This window comes from Myotis yumanensis, unplaced genomic scaffold, assembly GCF_028538775.1.
Source record: "Myotis yumanensis isolate MYYU_CA2020_CCGP unplaced genomic scaffold, mMyoYum1.0.hap1 SCAF_12, whole genome shotgun sequence".
Classification (NCBI taxonomy): domain Eukaryota; kingdom Metazoa; phylum Chordata; class Mammalia; order Chiroptera; family Vespertilionidae; genus Myotis; species Myotis yumanensis.
This window is the reverse complement of record NW_027223763.1, coordinates 26,098,627-26,120,605: the sequence shown is the minus strand read 5'-3', so window position 1 is coordinate 26,120,605 and position 21,979 is coordinate 26,098,627. Positions and strand designations below refer to the sequence as shown.

At 47.7% G+C, this 21,979-nt stretch overlaps 1 protein-coding gene across 1 annotated transcript in view; it reads right to left on the bottom strand.

The window, feature by feature from the left end:
- The window catches only part of GABBR2 (gamma-aminobutyric acid type B receptor subunit 2), a 314,564-nt gene that overhangs the window by 50,020 nt on the left and 242,565 nt on the right, over positions 1-21,979 (bottom strand). Inside the window, exons 12-13 of the mRNA XM_070431092.1 lie at positions 10,340-10,447; positions 971-1,093 (exon numbers count right to left, since the gene is read on the bottom strand). Coding sequence (XP_070287193.1) covers positions 971-1,093; positions 10,340-10,447 — 231 coding nt within the window. The remainder of the gene's footprint in view (positions 1-970; positions 1,094-10,339; positions 10,448-21,979) is intronic.

Genomic DNA, 21,979 nt, shown 5'->3' with positions numbered 1-21,979 from the left:
CACTGTGCTGAGCAAACCCTGTCTGTCTTAGACAAACGGTGCTGGGCATCTTATTTGCTAGAAAACCTTCTTGTCCAGAAGGATAAAAGGTTCTGGCCGCAATGCATAAAACAACGGTTTCCAAGTTAGTTTAAGAAGTCACACTGAAAGCCACAAAAAAATTTCCCTAACCATGCAGTAGGAGAAATGGAAAAAATTCCAGTTTTCTCATCAGAATTTACTACTCCATAGAGAAATCACAGCATACAGCACACCCTGCTCAGCCGGCTCTCTCTACCTAGGGCATCTTTAACTGTTCCAGAGAAAAATCAACAAAAATATGCTTCCCTAATCTTGATCTTCCCTAATCTTGAGCATCCTGGGAAGATCACTGAGTGAAGGGCAAGGCTGAATGCAAGACTATTCCAATATATGTTTAACAGTACTTTTATGTAAGGTTCTTTATTTTAACAAACAAATTTCTGATATCAAATGTGGAAAAAGAAGTCTATTGTTTATCACTTTGAAAATCATATAGTACCTCACAGGAGCTCTCAGCATGCTTATTCCCTAGGAGCACTCATTAGGGAACTGATTTTAAAGAAGAGAATAACAATGCAATGTAATTTCTGGACCAGTAGATCATATAAATGGAGATTTCTACAATGTGTAGAAAATATATTCATATTAGCGGCCCAACATTTCCCCTTAATTTTGCATATATCAATATACCTAGACAAGTTCTTTCACCACCGCCCCCAGGAGTGAAGACGGTCTATCTGGCCTTCCTGAAATAATGTTGGTATCAAACGGAGGAAAGCAGAAATAATGAGATGTCCCTGATAGAGAATGTGGGCCCATTTGGACCTGTGATGATTTCCCTATGACAATCTTGATTTCTTCTCAAGGAGTGTGCCGTGGGCTGCCTCTGTCCCCAGGTGTCTGGGAGCTGCGTCCCGCGGGCCTCCCTCCTACTGGTGCTTGCGCTTACCTCCATGCTGTACTTCTCCACCGTCCTTCTCAGGGGGTCCACAGCCTGCCAGCAAATCAGGATGCACAGGTCAATCAGCAGCATGCCCCCGACGATCACAAGCAGTTTCTGGTCCTTGATGATCTGCAGAGAGGGTGAGAGCACCATGCAGTGCATGTGAGAGAGAGAACTTCCCAGACAGAAGTGAGGGGCCGGGTCAGGGAGTGACGGAATCGGGTCACCCTCAGTGGGAGAATCTGCTGAGACTCATCATCACAGGATAAACCAGCCAAGCTCCCTGCTGGACATTCAAGGTCCTTCCCGAGCGTGGCCTGGCCACCCTTACACACACGCTGCACTAAGAGTCTGACGACTCCTAGTCTGTGGCCCTGCTGTGATTTTCACCTCCCACTCCTATTTAGGAGCTGGTTCTTTTGTCCAAAACACTCTTTTCTTTCGGTCTGGTAAACTCCTAATAATCTTAAAGGCCCAGATCCATTGTTATCTCCTCCATGAAGTCCCCTCTCACTCCCACAGCAGAACTAATTACTTCTATAGCACTGTTCAGATACTTCATTATCAGGAGTAGTAATAGTAGTAAGAACAACCTGCCTCTAGGTTGACGGCTTTACATACATCATCTCATATCTAAAGACGCACATTGTTTTTCCCATTTTATGGATGAAGAAACTGAGGCTAGTGCAGGGTTAAGTAATTTGCTCAGAGTAATACTGCTACTAAGAGGTGAAGCCCAGATTGGAACCACGTTTCTCCTATCTCCAGGGTCCATACCCTCCAATATTTACAGCACCGACCCAATATTATATTAAGTTTTATACACGTCTGCCCTTCTCAGTTAACATTTATTTGTGTACCCTCAGTACCTAGCAGGCCCTGGCACGCAGTAGGGAATTTGATGGATTGAACTGAGATGAAGGAATATAAAAAGAAGAAATATAACTTCCATCCGTCTTTGCAGCCTTTGATATCTTTATTGCACTATGAAATTCCCACCCCACTTTCTGTCCGTTTGGTAGGGATTGGCCTGGGGACAAACGCTGTCAGTGCCAAAGCTAACTTGTGTTTCACTCATTGCATGTTTATGTACCATCCCCTCCTCCAATAAAAGCTAATGTGAAGAAGTAGTTCTAGAAAAGATTATAGAAAAATAAACAAAGCTGAGGCAGAAGCTTAAGAAATATCACCAGGTCTGGCTTTTAATGATTAAAGCCATTTTTAAAGGAGAAATAGAAACTCAAGGGACCTCTTTGCAGCAGAACCGTGAAAAGAACAGGAAGAAAGTATCTCTGAGTTATTGCTGAAGAGATCCAATCTACCAAAACCACTTTACCTGGGGCGAGCCCTGGCAAAGCCCCCTCCTTGAGATTTTCCAGAAGCATCTAAGGAACCGCTGATGCTTTTCATAAACCCAGCTAACCTTTGCCCGCGGGGAAGCTAAGCAACACCCTGCCAGCCTTGAGAAGTTGGGCCAAAAGGAGGAAATGCTTGAGGAGCTTAGGACTCGGAGGACAGGCTGCAGGGTGATGCTCACCCAGGGCAGTTTGAGTCCCTGAGCATTTGCCCACGCTCTGCCTGACCCGTGGAAGGTCTTTCCCCAGCCTTTCTGCTGGCACCCTCCTACCCTGATGTCCCCACGAGTAGCCACTTCACACTATATTTCTGATCATTTGATTTATGTCTGTCATCCTACTACATTGTGAGCTCTGTGCAGTTTGGTTTTTGCTAATTGCCCCATTCTTAGCACCTGTCAGGGAAAAAGTACTCAATAAGCATTGGCTGATGGATGATGCTCTAAGAAAACATGCCCCGAGCACTCACTCAGTGCCAGGCCCTGTGCTGGGCACTGGTGACACAGAGATGGACAGACCCCGGTGCTGCCCTCCAGGGTCGGCAGGAGAGATGGACTTGTCCTGGATGATGACAAGAGGGTGTTGGAGAAGAGGAAGTGGATTCACAGAGAAGCTGGGGGACACGAGGCTTGGGAGGAGGGAACGTCAGGCAACGGAGGCAGCACTGCAACATCACAGAGGAGCTTCCTGGATGGCAGCTGAGGGAGGGACCACGTCATGTCACCTGGTTCCAGTCTCCTGTGACTCCCTGTCATGCACAGGATAAATTCAGCCAAGCTCTTCTGCTTGGCATTCAAGCCTTTCCCAAGCTTGGTCTGACTACTCCCCAAACAAGTGCACTTCCTTGCTGCTTAACCTTTCCCTACTCTGTGGCTGAGTTGTGTTTTTCACCCTTCAGGCTTTGTGTGTGGCTGGGCATGAGTGGGGTGGGTAGGGGGTGGCTGGAGACAGGGCTAGGTGGAGGGGGAGAGCTTGCATGACATAATGGGGCCTCACAAGGGTCCACTGGAGGTTTGAGCATCTTTAAGCATCAGTGTGATAGGAACAGTCTTTATTACTGAGGGGTAGACTGGAGGCGGAGGCTTGTGGTAGGAGACCAGTTAGAAGCTAGGGTAGTTGTCCTGGTGAGCAGGGAGGAGGTGAGATGCAGAGCAGTGGCTGCCAGGATGGACAAGAGGATGCCGAGGCCACAAACACTGGGCATCCTCCTGTCCATCTGGCTTTAGCCTCTCAGTCCCTTCCCCTCCCCAAATTTCCCCCACCAGTAAGTGCCAGCACCTCCAGATCCCATCTTCTCTGCCATGGCTTTCCCATGAGACTAAAGGCCTACTACTCTTCCCATAGTCTTACTTCCAGGAGGCAATAAGGACCTTGAACTTACTCAGTCGTGCCATTTTCTCTTGCTCTCTTCCCATAAGGTACAGAAGTGTGGAACACCTTACACTCCAGCACACAAACCTTGGGCCTGTTGGGACTACACAGTACACACTGGACAAGAAGTGGCACGTTGAAGGGAAAGAGCTGAGAGACATGGGGAGTGGCCACACTGAAGGAGTCACCTGCAAGGGGTGGAGATTTCCCTTCAGCGTGGATGCAGCACCTCTTCCGCTGCTGCCTGAATGGGAAGGCATCCACGTGGCACAGCTGGCCTTCAAAGATGAGCACCAGAACTTCCCTTTGATAAATGTGATAGTCTTCCCAATTTTAAGGCTCAAGTATGAAGTTTGAGGTAGCACGGGGCAGTGAGAAAACAGAATTTGAGATTATGTGGACCTGGATTTGGCACTGACAGCATTTGTAGCTACATCTCTTGCTACCTGTGTGATCTTGGGCAAATCACTTCCTCCCTCATTCTGCAGTTCTCATCTATAAAATGGCAAGGAGCAGAGGGACGAAGGGAGTAAGGAGGCTCATGTATTACCTCTAAGTATGGTGCCAAGGGAAGAACATGGGCTTTGGATTTAGAAGATCTCATTCGAATGCCAGCTCTTGACAAATGTGATCTGGGGCTCATTTCTACCTCTAAAACTGGGATCACTGAGCCCGAAGCTGCAGAGTTGGTATAAGACTAAAATGAGATATATTGAAAGCACCTAGTTACAGTGTCTGGCACAGAGAAGATGCTCAACAAATGGCAGCTATGTGTTATTTGGCTACCATTACTTGGGTTTTGACAATTAGCAATTCTGTTTATGTGCCTGGCAGTGACATCTAGGGGCAAAATGTGATATTGCACCTCAGCTCTACTAGACCCAGGGCTAATGATCACACTGATGGATCCATGGTTGGAAGATAATGAGAATAAGAGGAAGGACATGTCTCATTTCCTTTTGGCACCATTTCCAAAGCCTGGCACTTGGCCCGTGTTTGTGACTGTATGAATTTAAGCCACATTTTATTTATTAATTGCAGAAAAACTTTAGTGCCTACTCAGAGTGAGCTATTTTAGGCACAGGGATGGGCAAAACATAAATATCTCATCCACATGAAGCATGCATGATAGTGAGGGAGACTGTGAATAACTTGATAAATACTCACACATATACACAATAGAAGGTCAAGGAGAGGTGATTTAAAATAGCCTTTTAAAAAGAGATCTAAATTTTTAAATTTAAAAATAGCACTGACCTGATCATACAAAGCCTGAGCACCAGAGAATCCTCACGTTAGGCAAGGCCAGCTCTCAAGTCTCCCATCAGCTTCCCTGACTTCCTTACTTTTCAGCTTCCTCTTCTCTCTGTTATATCACTGCATATTGATGCTTTCATGCTCCTTCCTCTCTCTGAGGCTAGCAAGTTACTAGCGCTCCATCCTCACTGACAGAGATGGGAGCGAAGGCACCCAGGAATGAGGAAGCACCAGATTCTGGAAGCAGATCTGAGTTCCATCTTACAACTAGCTATATGATCTTGAGTAAGTCTCTTAATCTCTCTGAGCCAGTATCTTCATCTACAAAATGGGGGTGATAACTATACAAACCACGTTAGATTACCAGAGCTTTGCTTACAGTTACTGTTCAACAGATTATTATTAATAATAATAATAATAATCAGCTATTATTATTACATGTCACTTCCCACTGTTGTTAGAACAGGGATTAGCAAACTACAAATATGGCCCACTGCTTGTTTTTATAAATAAAGTTCTATTGGAACACAGCCTTTTCCATTCACGTATGGGTACCGCTGCTTTTATTCTACAACTGCAGAGCAGAGTGGTTGCAACAGAGACCGTACGGCCTGCAAAGCCTGACAGAGTTACTTTCTGGCTCTTTACAGAAGCAGCAGCTGACTCCTGGTTTCCTAAAAAGGCATTTCTTTACTTCTTCAAAAACCTTCAGATATTTTTTTGACTGATTCAGACTGGACTTCTCTAGGACCAACTCATTGTCTGGTTTCAGGTACACCATTCCAGGGGGAATACAGTGTGAATGGTGTCTCCCGGGGTTGTGCCACACGGTGGCCCTGCCTTCCTGCGTCACTCAGATGGCTGATGCTTTAGTGAAGCTGTTCAAACTCCTCTCTTGGCATTTTCCCCAAGCTGAGCCTGGATAAAGACCTGAGTGGATGTCCCTATGTCACTGATGGCAACGGAATCAAGTAATATTTGTAGTGAACTTTCTTTTCCCTAAAAAAAAAAAAAAAAAAAAGACAACAACAACAAAACCCCCTCTGCCCACAGGAGAAGATCTCATCTCTGAGTTACTGCCCTCATCTCAACATTTCAGCTCGGCTCTAGTAAGAAGCAGAATAAAGACTGCAATAAGGCTTCTCAATTCAAGAGTTTATGACTGGCCCTTAGACAAAAGAGTAAATGCTATAAAAATACCGAATTTGGGAGCATTAAATCACCACATGTCAATAGGCTTCTTTTCCTTCAATGTCTTAAAAAAATCTAGCCATATGGGTGGAGTTTATGTATGTGCATCTAGGGAGGGCATGCCATTGTGGATGGAGGGATAAGGAGGTGGGAGCCAGGGAAAGAAGAAAAAGATAAAAAGACTATATGAAAAAAAGCGTATAATTGCATTTACAAATTTTTGTAAATCTAGTATATATGTCAGTAAAAAAAAAATTAAGGGGTCCATTTTAATAAAAAAGTTTAAACTAAAAATAAAACCACAATGAAACTAAACAATAAAAACCCATCTTGGCCATATAAAAGCAAAGCATGGAGAATTCAATCCCAGTTTTGACCTGCAACTACCACAACCCTTTCAAAACAATCTGGTTCCCAGCCTTGAGTTTCCAATTATGAGACAAAGGTCTCTTTTCCACCTTTAACTCCTGTAGTTTGGTTTGTGAATGCGGCCCTGCAAACCTGCCCCTGGAGTAACTAGGAGGCCGAGAGCAGGAGCTTCTCCTGATGGAATGGTGTGTGCATCTGGCCTTAATCATCTGCACAACAGACACAACTGGTGACCAAATCTGTACTCAGAGCCTTTTGCAGTTTCTCAGACAAGACCCCTAGGCCCACCACCAGCTGGAGCTCTCAGGTGCCCAGACTCCCAGGGGTGCAGCAGGCTGTGGCCACATCACAGGCTCTGCCTCTGGGGAGCTTTCAGACAACTCAACTCCGATAGTCTTCTTGACATGTTTTGTCAACTGTTACCAGATAATCAGTGTTCTTGCTCACCGGTCACATGAGTAATGGGACATAAAGGCTGGTTCTTTATTACAGATCACAGTATGGATGAATCACATGTTGGCACAGAGGAATCAACACTGTGATTCTTTAAAGCCAGGATGGAGCTGTCCTAGTGGCAGAGCCTCTCTCTAACCAGAGCCGCAGAGCAGGAGGGCTCAGGAAGTCCCTCGGTGCCTCTCAAACTTTGGCTTGCATCAGCATCCTGGGAAGGGCTGGTGAGAAACAGGCTCCTGGGCTCCCACCAGGATTCCTAGGGCTGGGGCAGGGGAGGGAGGGTGTGGAACTGAGAAAGTGCATTTCTAATAAGCTCCTAGATCAGTGGTTCTCAACCTGTGGGTCTCGACCCCTTTGGGGGTCGAACGACCCTTTCACAGGGTTCGCCTAAGACCATCGGGAAACACATATATAATTACATATTGTTTTTGTGATTAATCACTATGCTTTCATTATGTTCAATTTGTAACAATGAAAATACATCCTGCATATCAGATATTTACATGATGATTCATAACAGTAGCAAAATTACAGTTATGAAGTAGCAACGAAAATAATTTTATGGTTGGGGGTCACCATAACATGAGGAACTGTATTAAAGGCTCGCGGCATTAGGAAGGTTGAGAACCACTGTCCTAGATGCTGTAGATGCTGCTCTGGCCGGTCCAGCCCTCACTGTGTAGCTTTGATCTGTCTATTAGTATCACTTAGGACAATCCCAAAACTCCTGATGCTCAGCCCCAGCCCCAGAGTTTGGTTTCAGCTGGCCTGGGCTGGCTTACTTCTTGTAGTTTTCCAAAGCTCCCGTCTGATTGTAATGTGCAGCCAGGGCTGACAAGAGTTGCTAACCAGGCTTCTCATCTTACACAAGTGCTGGAAAGGAAGGAAGGGGCCCTACAGGTGAGCACGGGCAGTGGGTGGCCAAGTGGGGCTCTTTCCTCTCTCTAAATGCAGCCTGTAGCTTTCCTAAGGGGCAGGGGACAGAGAAGGGAGGATTACCCCATCCTCCCCCCAATCTGGAGAGCTGCTCCTAAAGTCGTGCTGGCAGTGGAAGAGGTGAGTGGTGAGGATGACCGACAAGAGGTGCCACTGGTTGCCAGACAGAATCACAGCTCAGGAAACAATGTCATTTCAACATGTCCCCGTTTTATAGATAAGGACATAGAGCAGTGATGGCGAACCCACGACACGCGTGCCAGAGGTGACACGCGAACTCATTTTTTTGGTTGATTTTTCTTTGTTAAGTGGCATTTAAATATATAAAATAAATATCAAAAATACGTCTTTGTTTTACTATGGTTGCAAATATCAAAAAATTTCTATATGTGACACGGCACCAGAGTTAAGTTAGGGTTTTTCAAAATGCTGACACGCTGAGCTCAAAAGGTTCACCATCACTGACATAGAGGCGCTGAAACATGAAGAGATTTGCCTGAAGTCCCACGGCAGGTCAGTGGTGAAGCAGGGAGTAGACCCCCGCTCTCCTACTTTGCCTGCTGGCCCCACTGCACTGGGCACACCTGCTGTCTGCCCCCGATGCCAGGGCTCATAACCCAGTAACCAGATGGCAAACACAAGCTTGGGATGAAGAATCAGAACAATAGGTACCACGTTCCAAAGTGGGATGAGACCACAATGCAGGGGAGATGTCTGTAAACAGGTTATACCCACGTCAGGGGTTTACAAAGTAAGAGTGTGTGTGTTGGGGGGTGGAGGTGGGAAGGTTTGGGGGGGGGGGGTTGAATCAAGAAGAGGAATTTTGGAAAGCGGTGTCATGATGTTCTGAGACCTCCCTCCCCAAAGGTGAGAGGGTGGGGGGTGGGGATGGTTCCTCCTTGACCTCAAATCAAGAGAGAGGTTTTAAGAAGAGCACTCAGGGGGCTTGACTTATAGGGGTTCCTGCAGCCTGGGGAGGGGAACCCAATGAACTAATGCCTGACTGTTGTCCGAGAAGCCTATGGGAGGGGATGACAGGCTGGCCAGCTGCCCTTGAGGTGGGGGGAGGAGGCAAAAAAGGGGGCGTCTGTTACAGTGGGGTCAATCCAAAATCCTGGAGATTATAAGAGTGAAGGATGTGCGAGTGCCTCTTGCATAGCAGAAGTGGCTCACAGGGCAAGGGAGTGCTGTGTGGCCCTGAACAAGACAAGCTGGAGGGTGAGCTGAGCTCAGGAGTGGGGGAACCGCCAGATGCTCAGGGCGGAAGAAGAAGCCACAATGGCCAACTGGCAGAGTATTTCACCCATTACAAGGGCACTGCTGGAGAGAAAGTCCCAGTAATGGGGCCTTTGGAAAACCCACAAAGACACCCAGAGAGTCTAAAGGGCCTGCTTAATCTATGCCAGGCCCAGCAAGCCCAATGTCAGCTACTGGCAAGTAAGGTCATTCCTGCCCCTTCTACTACTCCAAGCTCCAACTCTGGAGGGTTCAGAAACCTTGGGAATGAGCTGGTAAAAGAGAAAAACAGCCCACCTGCACCCCTTCTGTCAGGGCAGGTGGCAGGCCTGCCACTGGGCTGAGCTGGCGAGGGAGAAGCTGTGCCCTTGAATGCAGTTTGAAATTTTGGATATTATGATGGACTTCACATATTAGTTGTTGACAGAGGACCTTCAAAGTCATGAGACTTGCCCCAAATTTTATCTAGGAGCAAGGGAGAAACAGCACCACTGGAAGAGTTAAAGGGACAGTGTTGGAGAAAGTTTCTCTCTGACATCCTAAGAATCAAGCTTAGTCAGCATGCTGGTGACAAATGCTTTCCACCCACATGAAGACAGAACTCCTGTCTTCCAAGGGCCTCTTTGAACATGGAATGATTAAATCAGGTCCCTGTCCTGTATCACTCCCCTCTTTTAAGGGATCCCAGTGCCCAAACGTAAAGTTCAGATTCCTTACCATGACTCCTGCCTTTCCCCAGAGCCTCTTCTTGTACCCTGTCCCCAACGAATCCCGTGCCCCAGCCACATTGAACCTCTTTCAGCAACAAGAATACACCTTCCCCTCCCCAGGCCTCTGTGCACTATTCCCTCTATAGGGCTCGAAAACTCCCTAGCCTCTGTCTGGCTAATCCCCACTCACCCTCCAGCCTCAGCAAGGTAACACTTACTACATGAAGCCTTCCCTGAGTGCTCGTACTCCAGCACTGCCCCCCCCCCCATATGTCCCTGATCAGCCCTTATCACTGTGCATGGGAAACCCTTTGTTAACTGTATGATTTTCCAAGTGACTGAAGGTATAGATGGGATGGGGTGGGGCAGGGATTGTGTTTATCTTGAATTCCCAGCAAATAGCCTAGTGCCTGGCATATAGTAGATGCTTAATAAATATCTATTAAAGAAATGCTACCTGGACACTGCAGACACCCTGAAACAGAAGGAGTGATTACCTTCTTCTTCATTTTGACATTTTTGAAGATGGCGTGGACCCTCCATGTCTTTGCAAACATTGCCCCGAAGGCGGTTGTGTAGCCCACGGTGAGAATCCAGGTCCTGACCTAGAGGCCATGAGAAAACACAAGCATTAACATCTCCTAGGTGGACTGTCATTTATGAGAGTTTCCCAACAAGGGCACTCTAGATAATGGGAACAGACACTCTACATTTCATAGAGTTTTACTAATATCAATAGTCTTTCAATTGCATTTCAATGTGATAGACATTTAGTTCTATCAGCCACTTGCTGGATCTAGGGCCCTGGGCACTGAGGCATTTGAGATTCAAATGCTGCCTTCGATTAGGCCCCAAGGAAGCCAGCCACAGAGAGAGGCATGAAAGGCCCCAGGACCACTGAGGGCCCACTGAGGGCCCACTGAGGGCCCCAGGACAGCCCTCTGGCCTTCCCTCTTTCCTTTCTTCCTTGAGTGCCTTCCATGTGGGGAGACAGACCTGCAGAAGGAAACATAATTGCTGCCTTCTCTGTTTCTTCACTTGAATCTATAGGAGACCAAGTGGCCCTGGAACCTCTTCTATGGGTCCTGTGTTTTGAGCAGTGGGGTGAGGAAGTAACTGAGCCACAGGGGCTGAGCCTGGGCAGGTGGACGAGCCCGTGATGGGCCCTCTCAGTGTTCAGCAAACCCAGCACTTTGGTAGAAAAAGGCAGGACTTGGCTAGAGCCGGCCCTGGAGGACACATTGTGCACCAGGCCAGCTCCAGGCCATCATGAGGGGCTGCTCATTTAGGGAGGAAGGCCAGAGGAAAAGGGCTAGGACCTTCCCACTCCGCCCAGGGCCTCTTTCCTCAGGCATTTGGAGGAAGAGAGGAGTGGATGTTGCCCGGATTCTGCTGCTCAGCCACCCCGGCCCTCCCACCACAGTTAGGCCACTTAGCGCCTACTGAACTGCGACCTCAGGAGTCTGGTTACTCAGTGCTAGGCCAGCCTGGTCCCTGAGCCCATGCTGGACCACGGGTCCCTGCTCAGGACTAAGACTCTGTCTGGCTGTTGCCTGTTCCCCAGGACAAAGATGTACCCTGATCCCCAGCCCTGGGCTGGTGACTGATGGGAACTGCCAGCTTCGACAGGCACCAATAGCTTGGATCCCTGCAGGTTGCAAAGGGCCAGTCACCATCTGTTAGGTTTGGGCGCTTTCTGAATGCCCATTCCCTGCCTGCACTGCCATCATGACCAGCCTCTCCAGACTTCATCCTCACCAGCTGGACTGGACACCCTCCAATACGCAGGGCACTCGCCTAGCTCCAGGCTGGGCCCAGCCCCGGGCTGTGTGCCACCGGGGCCTCCTGCTCACTGGGACAAAAAAGCTGGCTGCTCTGTGAACTCTAGTTCTAGGCTTTGGTTTTTCCTCTGCCTTTCCTCAGCTCTGTTGTGCTAAATTACCTTTGAAAAGTCCTCACGTGCCTCAGCTGAACACAAGAAGGTGGATGTGGTAAGAGAGAGAGATAGCCAGGCTAGACCAGACAGGTCAGGCCCTTGGTGGCCAGAGGAACTGGACACAGCAGATTTGCCCAGCCCAAGTGTGCTGTCAGCATGTGCAGGAAGTTCCCAGAAATGTTCCATCCAAGAGCCTTCATGGAGTCCCTTCATTCTGCCTTCCTGGACACTTGGCTCTCCAGCTTTTCAGAGACAAAGCATTTCCCCTTTCTATTTTATTTGTGAAAATAGGAACAAGCTGGGTAGACTGCAATGCTGAACCCTCTAAGTCCAGAAAAGATGACAGCATTACAGTTATTTTTCAGAAACATGGACATGTGAGGTAGGAATGCTGACAATGTACAGGTGGGCACTTACCATTTTTTTTTTAATTTCAAAAACAAGGAGAAATCAGACAGGCAAGAATGAATCAGTCCATTAGAGAAGGCATAGGATGGCCACAGTATCACCCATATTATAATGCCAGTATGCAAGGAAAGTAAACAGAACAAAGAGGGGAAGGAGCCAATTATGCAAATTTAGACCTGAGCTCATTCAATGACTAGATCACACATGCTTAGTCTATTAGAGTTTCATAGGATCTTAAAGATCATCTAATTCACTCATTTGTTCATTCCTTCCTATGTTCACTGAGTAAGTACAGGTGCTTCTCTTCTTACGCAATGGGGTTATGTCCCAATAAACCCACTGTAAGTGAGAATACATTTAATACACCTAACCAACCGACCATTCTAGCTTAGCCTAGCCTACTTTAAAGTGCTCAGATCACTTCCATTATCTCACTGCTGCTGCCCAGCATCATCTATATATATAAAAGCCAAGCAACCGGAACGATTGGAATGACAGGAATGACCAGTCACTATGACTTGCACTATAGCCAGCCAACCTCCTGTGGCTCCTCCCCCCGGCTGGCCCACCTCCTGCATCCCCTCCTCCGGGCTGGCTTGGCCTGATCAGCCCCAATCGGGGCAGGCCGGCTGGACCTAACCCATGCACAAATTCGTGCACTGGGCCTCTAGTGAGAGAATAATGTACCACATATCATTAGTCCAGAAAAAGGTCAAAATTCAGAGTAGGTCTCTACTGAATGGGAATCATTTTTGCAAGTTGAAAAATTCTAAGTATAAGTCACTACAAGTCAAAGACTATTATTAGAGGCTAAGTACATATGATAAAAACAAACAAACAACACAACAACAAAAACCAGGGTGATGCTTTTGGAGCTGTCAGCTGAGTAAGAAAACCACTCTGCCAGTGAGGAAGCTGAGATAGCATTTAAGATGTTTCTGTCATCTACGCCACACAGCTCCGCCAGAGCTGAGCCTGGAACTCAGCGCCTGGGCCCAGTCAAGCCCTCTCTCCCCCACACCGTGCTCCCTCCTCCCCAAACAGAGTCTCCTTAACCCAAATCAGGTTCACCCATGCCCAGGAGTCAGCTGTCAAAGGGACAGGACACACCGGGTGGCTGACCAGCCTGAGGACCCTATCCTGAGTGATCTCAACACACTCCCAAAGCAAATGGGTTGCCATTGTTAAGACCAATGGCTTTCATACATCTTGATCATGTTCTCCTACCAGAAAAAACAGTTTTCAACATGAACATACACAGAACATGGAAATTTTAAAAGAATGGTAAAGGATGAAATAATAGCATCATTTTTACCTCATCAGGTGGCTGCCAAAGATCTGTTTCGGGTAGAAGTGTCACTCCAATGTGCATAGCATTATATTTGCTTGACTTATGTGTGTTCTTTTTAAAGTAATCATTTTCAGGCCACTTGTCTATTTTGTGAGGCCTAAATTCATTAAGACTCAATGATATAAATGAGTTAAGTTAGCTAAAACTCAATCATATAAATTGAAGCTGGCATCTGGAAACTGCAATATCTTGCCACAGACTGAGAGCAAAGAATGGTTGAGGATTTCTGGGCAGAAAAGAGTTGCAGGCATAGCAGACTCTGTCCTCAGACAGGCCTGCTGGCAAGGCTGGCCCTTAAGCTGCTGTCTGTGAACCTGGATTTGGGGAGGGTTCCCACCATCCCCTCAATGATCAGAGTGACTCTCTGTGCCTGAACTGTTTGTGCAAACAACCTGGCCTATGTTACACACCTGCTTTCTCTCTGGGAGTCTGGGATTTTGGTCTGTGCTAGGCACCCACCCCCAATAATAACCCTGAGGGGACTGGGTATCTAGTGAGCTTCTCTGGTAGATAACATTTCATGTGTTGTCATAATTTGTTGCTGGGGAATTAAGCACATCCTGTGTGAATCCACTGGGAGAGGCTCTTGGAAGCTTGCACCTGGTTTTCCCCGGTCTTCATCGCCTGAACATTTTCCCTTTGCTGATTTTTCCTTATGGTCTTTCGATGTAATAAATCATTGCTGAGTACCACTAACGCTGAATCCTTCTAGTGAATTTCTGAGCTGGGGGTTGTCTTGGGGGTTGTCAACACTATGCCCCATCACTCTCTGGTGTGATGGATTGACCAACACTCCCTTCTCCGGAGAGTTCCTGCATAAAGACCATTAGACACACCCACTGAGCAGGGCCCCAGGGTCAGTTCAAGTATTAAATATTAGTAAAGCTTAATTGCTTTCATTTTTTCTACATAAAAGGTAAATAAAAGCTGTAGTATATTCTTCCTCAAGAAGATCCCAGTGGGTTCATGCCCCATTCGGAGACAGCTCTTCGGACAGTGATGAAAGCACACTAGAGGAAAGACCCTGAAAGCAGGACCGTGGGACCCCCACAGAGCCGCCCACCCCAGGCTGGCTCTGCTCAGGGTCAGCGCTGGTTAGGCTGCTGCAAAAGGGATGTATTACTTTTCTCTCCACCTCTTTAAGATGGGAGTGGACCCTAGGGCTCAGACCTGCCGATTTAAGGGCTCTCTGTGGGTTATCACCCCCCACTTTCAGGCTTCAACCACTTTTGTGCTGACAATTCCCTTACCTCTTTCCCAGTTCCTATCTTTCTTCTGAGCTCCAGACTGGCATATGTCCCTGTCTCTGGAGACTTAGGTAACACTTAGCTGTCCCATAAAACTTACACACTCACAGCCAAAGCTGAGCCCATCAGCTTCCCCTGAGCAGCTCCATCTCTTCCCAACTCAGGGAGCAGTGCCATTATCCACCTGTCACCCATGTTAGGGATCTGGAAGTATCCCAGGAATCCTCCCTGACTCTCTTTCTTTTAGTCATTCCCCAAGCCCATCTCCTTTTGACTCCCCCACCCAAGTCCTGTCCTTTGCCTTCTCTGTGCTTAGAGGTGGGATCCCAAGTTAGCAACTTCTGGGCTCCCTTGCCCTCTGGTTTCTGGCTGGATCTAAAGGCCCCACCAGGAGACTGGAAGGTGCCAGGAGAGAGAAGATAGGGCAATGTGCTCCCTGCTGCCACTGTGTCCATGCTGTTTCTCTGGCTGTAGCTGGCTCCTCCCATGGCTCCAGTCCTCTCCAGGTTCAGGAAAATACTCCTCTCTTTACCTTTCAGGCCTAGGAGTGGTCTCTCAGGGCCTCCACACCCATGTTTGCTTCCTTAACCCCACCCACACCTCTCTTTATGTGAACCAGCGGGTAGGCTCTGTCTTCTGCCAGGGCTCTGCTGTCTTATTCCCATGTCTCTTGTGAGTATCCCCTCTCTCTGTTCCCATGGTGTTATCCACATTAGTCAGCAGTGCTCTGGAGTCAGACTGACATGGGTTTAATCATGGCTTTGTCACTTGTTATCTATGTGAACCTGGGCAGGTCTTGTAACCTCTTGGAGCCTTGATTTCCTCATCTGTGAAGTGGGGATAACAATAATGCCTCTGACTTCATAGCTTAGCTGCGAGGGTTAGATGCTGAGGTTTTTAATCAATGTCTGATTTTTGTTCATGTGTTCCTTATCAACACTCACTGGGCCATGCAGGTGCCTCCAGCTAGCACCTCCTACCTCTGCCCTCACCTCCTCCTCATCCATCCAATGCAAATATAAGCAGGTCTCTCCAGGATTAAACCCTTCACAGCCCCAGCAAGCCTTCAGATTAAACTCCAGATTCTTAGCAGGGTGCAGCCCCAACCACCCGGATACCTCTCCTGTCACTCCCCACATGGCACTTCACACCCAAGCAATTCCATGCTGCATAAATGTTCCCCATGCACCACCTAGGCTCATGCTGCCAGGCCTGGCACCAGCTATTTATTCCACTCAGAATGCCATTCCTCTTTTTATCTCATTCACACATTCTCATTTGTCCTCTAAAATCTAAATCATGGGCCACCTCCTCTGAGAAGCCCTTCCAGACTTTGTAGGGAGGTCATGGCTGCCTCCTCCTTGTGACTTCTGCCCTCACACATGTTTCTGCTGTGCTGGTCACACTGAGATGACATCTACATGATGACCTGTCTGCCACTCCCATGAGACAGTGCTTCTGAGAGGCAGAGCCTGCTTTGTCTGCCTTTAGCCAGCACTGAGAGGTGATCAGGCTGGGTGACCCAGTTAAAGAGGTAATTAACTCTTTGTCACCAGAAATGTGCAAGATGAGCTGACCAAGTACATGCAGAAAGACCACAGAGGGAATTGGAGCAATCAACTGCAACAGAGGCTGAGTTCATGGCCTCAGTGGTCCCTTCCACCCAAATGAAATATATTATCTGTGAGGTACTGAGCTCCCTGTCACTTCATATATTTAAGCAGAGCTTGGAGGACCCCCTATCGTGGTGCTGTAGGGACATTTCCTGCACTGAGGGAGGTTTTATTTTATCTCTCCCTTTTGTGTAGCTCCATGATGCCAAATAAACTAGAAGATTCTAAGGAGCTCTAATGATTCTGTTTCTAATATGTTGCCTCTGCTACAAGTCTCTCCTGATTCATCAACACAAGATAAATAGCTACTTTGTTTTCTCTCTCAAAGTATTAAACATATTTCGTCTTCTGATGTTAACATATTTCCTTTTGTCTCCTCAGCTATAAAATACTTGGACTCCTCTGCCCACTGCCTTAAACACATACATCCATGGGGTGGGGGTAAAAAACTTAAGGCAGGCAATACCATCTCAGTCTCAACTATGAAAAAGGAAAAAAAAAAACCCAATTAGAGCATATCTCCAAATGGAAGGAAAAATCTATGCCCGGAACAATTTCAGCTCAGCTGCTTGTTCAATTGATTTTGGGAAGGGCTGCCTGGCAGAGAGAAGGGCTTTCATTGCTCTTTGGGGGATAAGCAGGAAAATGGACACACAGCCTCTCTGGTAGGTCTGTTCTGACAGATGATGGGCTGCTGTGCACTGGGCCTCCTGTTACTACAGAGGTATGTGGGCCCCAGGTCAGGAAGTCAGGCAGCAGGGGATGAAGCCCTGGTGGCTGGCAGGATGCTGGGGGCAGTGCTTTCCTGCTGTCCAAGGTCCTGAAAAGGGCCTCCTGTTTCATTCTGTCTGCTCACCCCAGGCAATCACTAGTGAGAGGGCAAGAAGGAAGACCCAGACTGTCCAAAAGCAAGCCCCAGACCTCTGTGTTGTAGAAAGCCAGGAGAAAGCATGTACCCTGGAGCTGAAAGACCTGGCTTCAGCCTGGGGTCTCTAGGCCTGCCTTGTCTTCCTGGGGCAAGGGTGGTGGAGAGATTTGGTGTGTGTGTTCCAAGGCAGTCCAGAGTCGTGTCCCTGTCTTGCCCAGGATCCTTTAAGTAAGACCCGCACAGAAAATGCCCTCTAGGGTTTGGAGTACAGCAAAGCCTTTCTGGGGAAACAACTCAGGTGACTGTTCTAGCAGAGCAAGACCATATAAAGCCAAAGTCACCATGACTATATCTACACCCAATTGAGCAGCACCAACCCCACTGTCCAGCCTCTTCTTCACCACAAATTTACTCTGCCTTATCAGTGTCTCTCTCAGCACTGGCTGAGAGAGACACAATCCCATCATTCACTCACTCATTCATTCAAGTGACAATAGCTAACGTTTACTGAATCTTATTATGTGGCATACACTAAGTGCTTTACATACACTATCTCGTTTAATCCTCACAACCCTATTATTATCCCCACTATAGAGAGGAATAAACTACGGTTCAGAGATGTTAAGTAACTTCAACACACAGCTGGGAAGTAGTGCAGTTGGGCTTTGAAGGCAAGCAGTCTGACTGCAACTCTCTTATGTGCGAGTCCCTCTGATATACTTTGGGGATGCATCAAAAACACACTAAAACTCCTGGACTGTATACCATAAAAGGGTGAATTTTGTGGTATATAAATTACATCTCAATTTAAAAAAAATGTGAATGAACAAAAATTTTGGTTGTGATATATGTTGACCACAACCCTAAGAATTCAGCTGATCTGTTTCTCCTCGTATAAACCAGCTTTTAAAAAAATCAAAATATCTCTTAAAAAAAGATGAATGAAATGTTTCAGATGTCTTTATAGTCCCACAAAGCTAGTTCCAAGCTTCAATTCTGCCATTTGGCCATGGAAAACAGAGTTCTGGTTTTCTCTCCTATAAAGTGGGGACAGTGAACCTGGCCCTGTCAGGCAGTTGTGGGGATTTGAAGGAAAGGCTGCATCTGGCGGCAAGCTGGCCTTGGTAAAGTACAGCTGAGAGTGCTGAATTTCATGAGGGCAGGGGCTCAGGGCATTCACACGGCACCATCACCAGGAATGTTCTGGGAGTGCCCAAGGCTGTTGAGACCTGTGCTCGCCGGAATCCAAGCCCACCTGAGTCTTCTCATCCTCACTGCAGAGTCCCCCCTCACCCTCCACACTCCTGCTGGGGTTTCTGCCTAAGACTCTACAAGGAGGACAGGTGCCTTTCCTCTTCCCTACCCACCATACTCCTTCTCTGGGCTGCCAGGGGCTGGGATTCCTGAGCCAGGTCAGTGTGTAAGCTGTGATGGGGCCTTCCCAACCCCCTGCCCCTGGCACCTGGGCTCTGGCTCACACCCAACACTGTCCTCATAGGCAGCTCTGTGCCCACAGGGGCCATGTTGCTATGGTGATTCCACTACCCACACAGTGTCCAGGGAGACAGCAGTGTAGCTGGAGCTATTTGCAAGACTTGCTGAAACCAGGCTGGGAAGATTCCGGAAAGGGTCAGAAGGAGTGGGGGATGGGAACTAAGTGAAACTGCTTCCCCAGCAGTAGCTGTGTGTGTGTGTGTGTGTGTGTGTGTGCACGCGTGCATGTGCTCACACATAAGCCACCCCCTGTCCAAGTTATAATGGCCCTTCCGAGCAGAAGCACAGCCCCTAGAGAGGCATCGACTTGTGACTGTCATAGGTTTCTTCCTGAGGTGATGTTCATGGTTTATCTTTGTGTTTAGTTTCTATGCTGAACTCTAAGAAAAGAAAAAGAGTGACATTCATATGGCAGCAGAAGGAACTGAACTGTGACTTACACTGCTCTACATCTGAAGCTGGCGCCATGGTCCACCTTGTCCTTTGTCCTACAAGATTTCCCACAGAGCAGAGTGGGGCTCCAGGAAATTGTACTGTGATGGGGAGAAAGATGCCTACCCCCTTTTCCCCCTCCCCATCCCCGCTTCCACAGTCATCCCATGTTCTAGGCAGCTTGTTTAAATCAGCTAATTTAGCCCACACACCGATCCTGTGCTTGTTACACTCACTTTACAGATGACAACACCAAGGCACAGAGATGCTATGTCACTTGCCACGGTTGGAGCTAATTAAGTGTAGGAGGTGGGAGTGAAACCTGGGCTGTTGTTTGAAATCTGTGTTCACTGCTTCTATCTCCTCCTCCCCCTTGGTGGGAGTTCACTGGAGCAGCCACTTAGGCCTGGAGAGGACAGAGACCAAGAGAGCAAGTGAAATAAGGGAGCCAACCCCTGGAATAGCATGTGGAGCACAACCCAAACTGCACCTGTTGGGTCCTGATGTTTGGGCTCCAGGCTCAAGAGCTTTCAGTTCCCCTTCCTGAGCAATTTTGGAATTATTAAAGAAAGGACCCATGCACACATCTGTGCTGACCCAATTCAATCCAGAGTTGTTAATCGATGTCTTTTCCCCACAGTCATGAATGTGGCTCCCCTCTGCAGAGCCACCGAAACCGCCCTGACTGCAGATAAATGAATCCTCCGGGGTGGTGAGAACCGGGCCCTGCGTCCTCCCAGAGCCCTCGTGTGCGGAGCTAATGCTGATTTGTGAAGCACTTTATGGTTTATTCATACCGCTTTGCCAGGCTTCCCAGGACAACCTTCCCTCGCACAAATGAGAGCGACTCCCAGAATAGAATGTCAGGCTTCATTAAAAGAAAAAACCCAGTGTGGGGGATGTCCCTTTTTTTCTCCCTAGTCTGCGTCACCCAGTGTTTGAGGGATTTGGGTCACACCCCGGGAAGCACCTGTGCTGTGAGCAGGGGGGGATGTCAGGAGCTCCTTTCTAGGTGGGAGAGACTCTCAGAGGGTTGGGCTCAAGTCTCTCTGCAGGAAACACACCCAGGCCAGTAAATGTGTTCCCAGGAGGCACGGAGAAAGTGGTGGGGAGCCAGACACAGGGTAGAGCTCTGATGCCCTTATTCTCGGCTGGGAGACTGAGGTGGGTTATAGAGGGGTCAGAACACTGTGTAAATTAGAAGTCATTTATCTGCCCCTGGTAGTACTTCCATTATGGTCTCCTCAAGCTTGGGGACGGTGTCCCTGAGCACAGAGGGAAGAGGAAAGCCTTGTTCTCCTCACTTAGCTTCTTTAGGGTGCCTCAGGAGCAGCGCCTTGCTCAAGCCTCACCAGTGCCCAGGAAAGCTGCCCATAGACACACATTGCACCCAGGAAATTGCAAGGCGCCCCAGGGCACAAAAATCACACTGATGCAGCAATGTAGGAGACTTCATGGGCTTCACACCTTCCCCAAAACGAGCAAGACTCCCATGTACTGAAGTCACCATCCTTGGCCACAGGGTCATACTCTTGAGGGAAAAATCACATGGACTTCTGAGCAGCTCAGCTTCTTCAGAAACTAACTTCAGGCGCCCTGATGCCAGGCAGATGGGGGACTTGTGATTTCTGAATTCATCTTCTTTACCCCCAGAAAGGTGGAATAAAGCAGAGGGGGCGTGCTGGGCTTGGAATAACAAACTCAGAATAGGAAGCTTGAACTGAGTGAGCCCTGCAGGACTTGGGGTTTGACTGCCCTCCAGGTCCACCCAGAGAGGGTGGATGCCTGAGTACCTGACTAACTCACCACCCATCTGGGGTATCAGGAACATGATCACCCACTTCTCAAATGGAATCTTTCGAACAAGGTAAGCGTGTAGGAAAGGTTCTCAATTGCTAAACAATTCATACTGACGTTCCTGGCAACATTAACAATTTCTTGACTACGTATAAGAGTCAGTCCAATCTAAAAATCTGCAGAAATCAGGGGAGCATTATCCCATACAACGTAAGATCCAAGGGGCTTCCTTCTTTTCCACCTGCTGTCTCAGAGCACAGGGATCCGATGCAGCCCAGAAAGTCCAAGGCCGTGGTGATGACCTGCAGCAAGTATGAGAGGTTCTCTGCTTGTTTTGCCCTCCCTGCCAACTTTCAATCCATCACTGTCAGTAGTGGGCGATACTGAGATTTTAGAGCAGCAGGTACAAGCTAAGAGCCTGCTTCCCAAAATGGGGCCTACATTGCTCCCAACAAAAGAGCTGCTTTTGGATTTATTTCGTCATCACCAATCCTTTGACCATCCCTTCTAGCTCTGATCTTCCGGGCAGAGAATTAGATGCAATTGGGACAACAGAGAGAGACCCAAATGGCTAACCCAGTTTTTGAGAGATCACAGTGGTCAAAGTCCAGAAATAAATCTCAACTGGTCATCCTCATCTTAAAAAGTAAGTTGATACTTTCCACCAAGAGTTAGTGCTACACAATTGCCAACTGCTAATGAATTATTCTTAAAATAATAATAATACCAACAACTGGGCAACAACAATTCAAAACATGTTAATTAATTTTCAAAATATTATTTCTAAAATATAGTAAATAAGTTACATTGTTTGGGCTCCATTAAATATATGCATTTTCAATGGGGTGGTATAGCTCCCAAGGGGGCCAACAGTGGGTCTTGAATATGAAAACATATTACTCTTTTTTTTATATCCTCACCTGAGGACATGCTTAGAGAGATAAAGGGTGTGGGGGAGGGGTTGGGGGTGGGGGAGAGAGGGAGAGAGAGA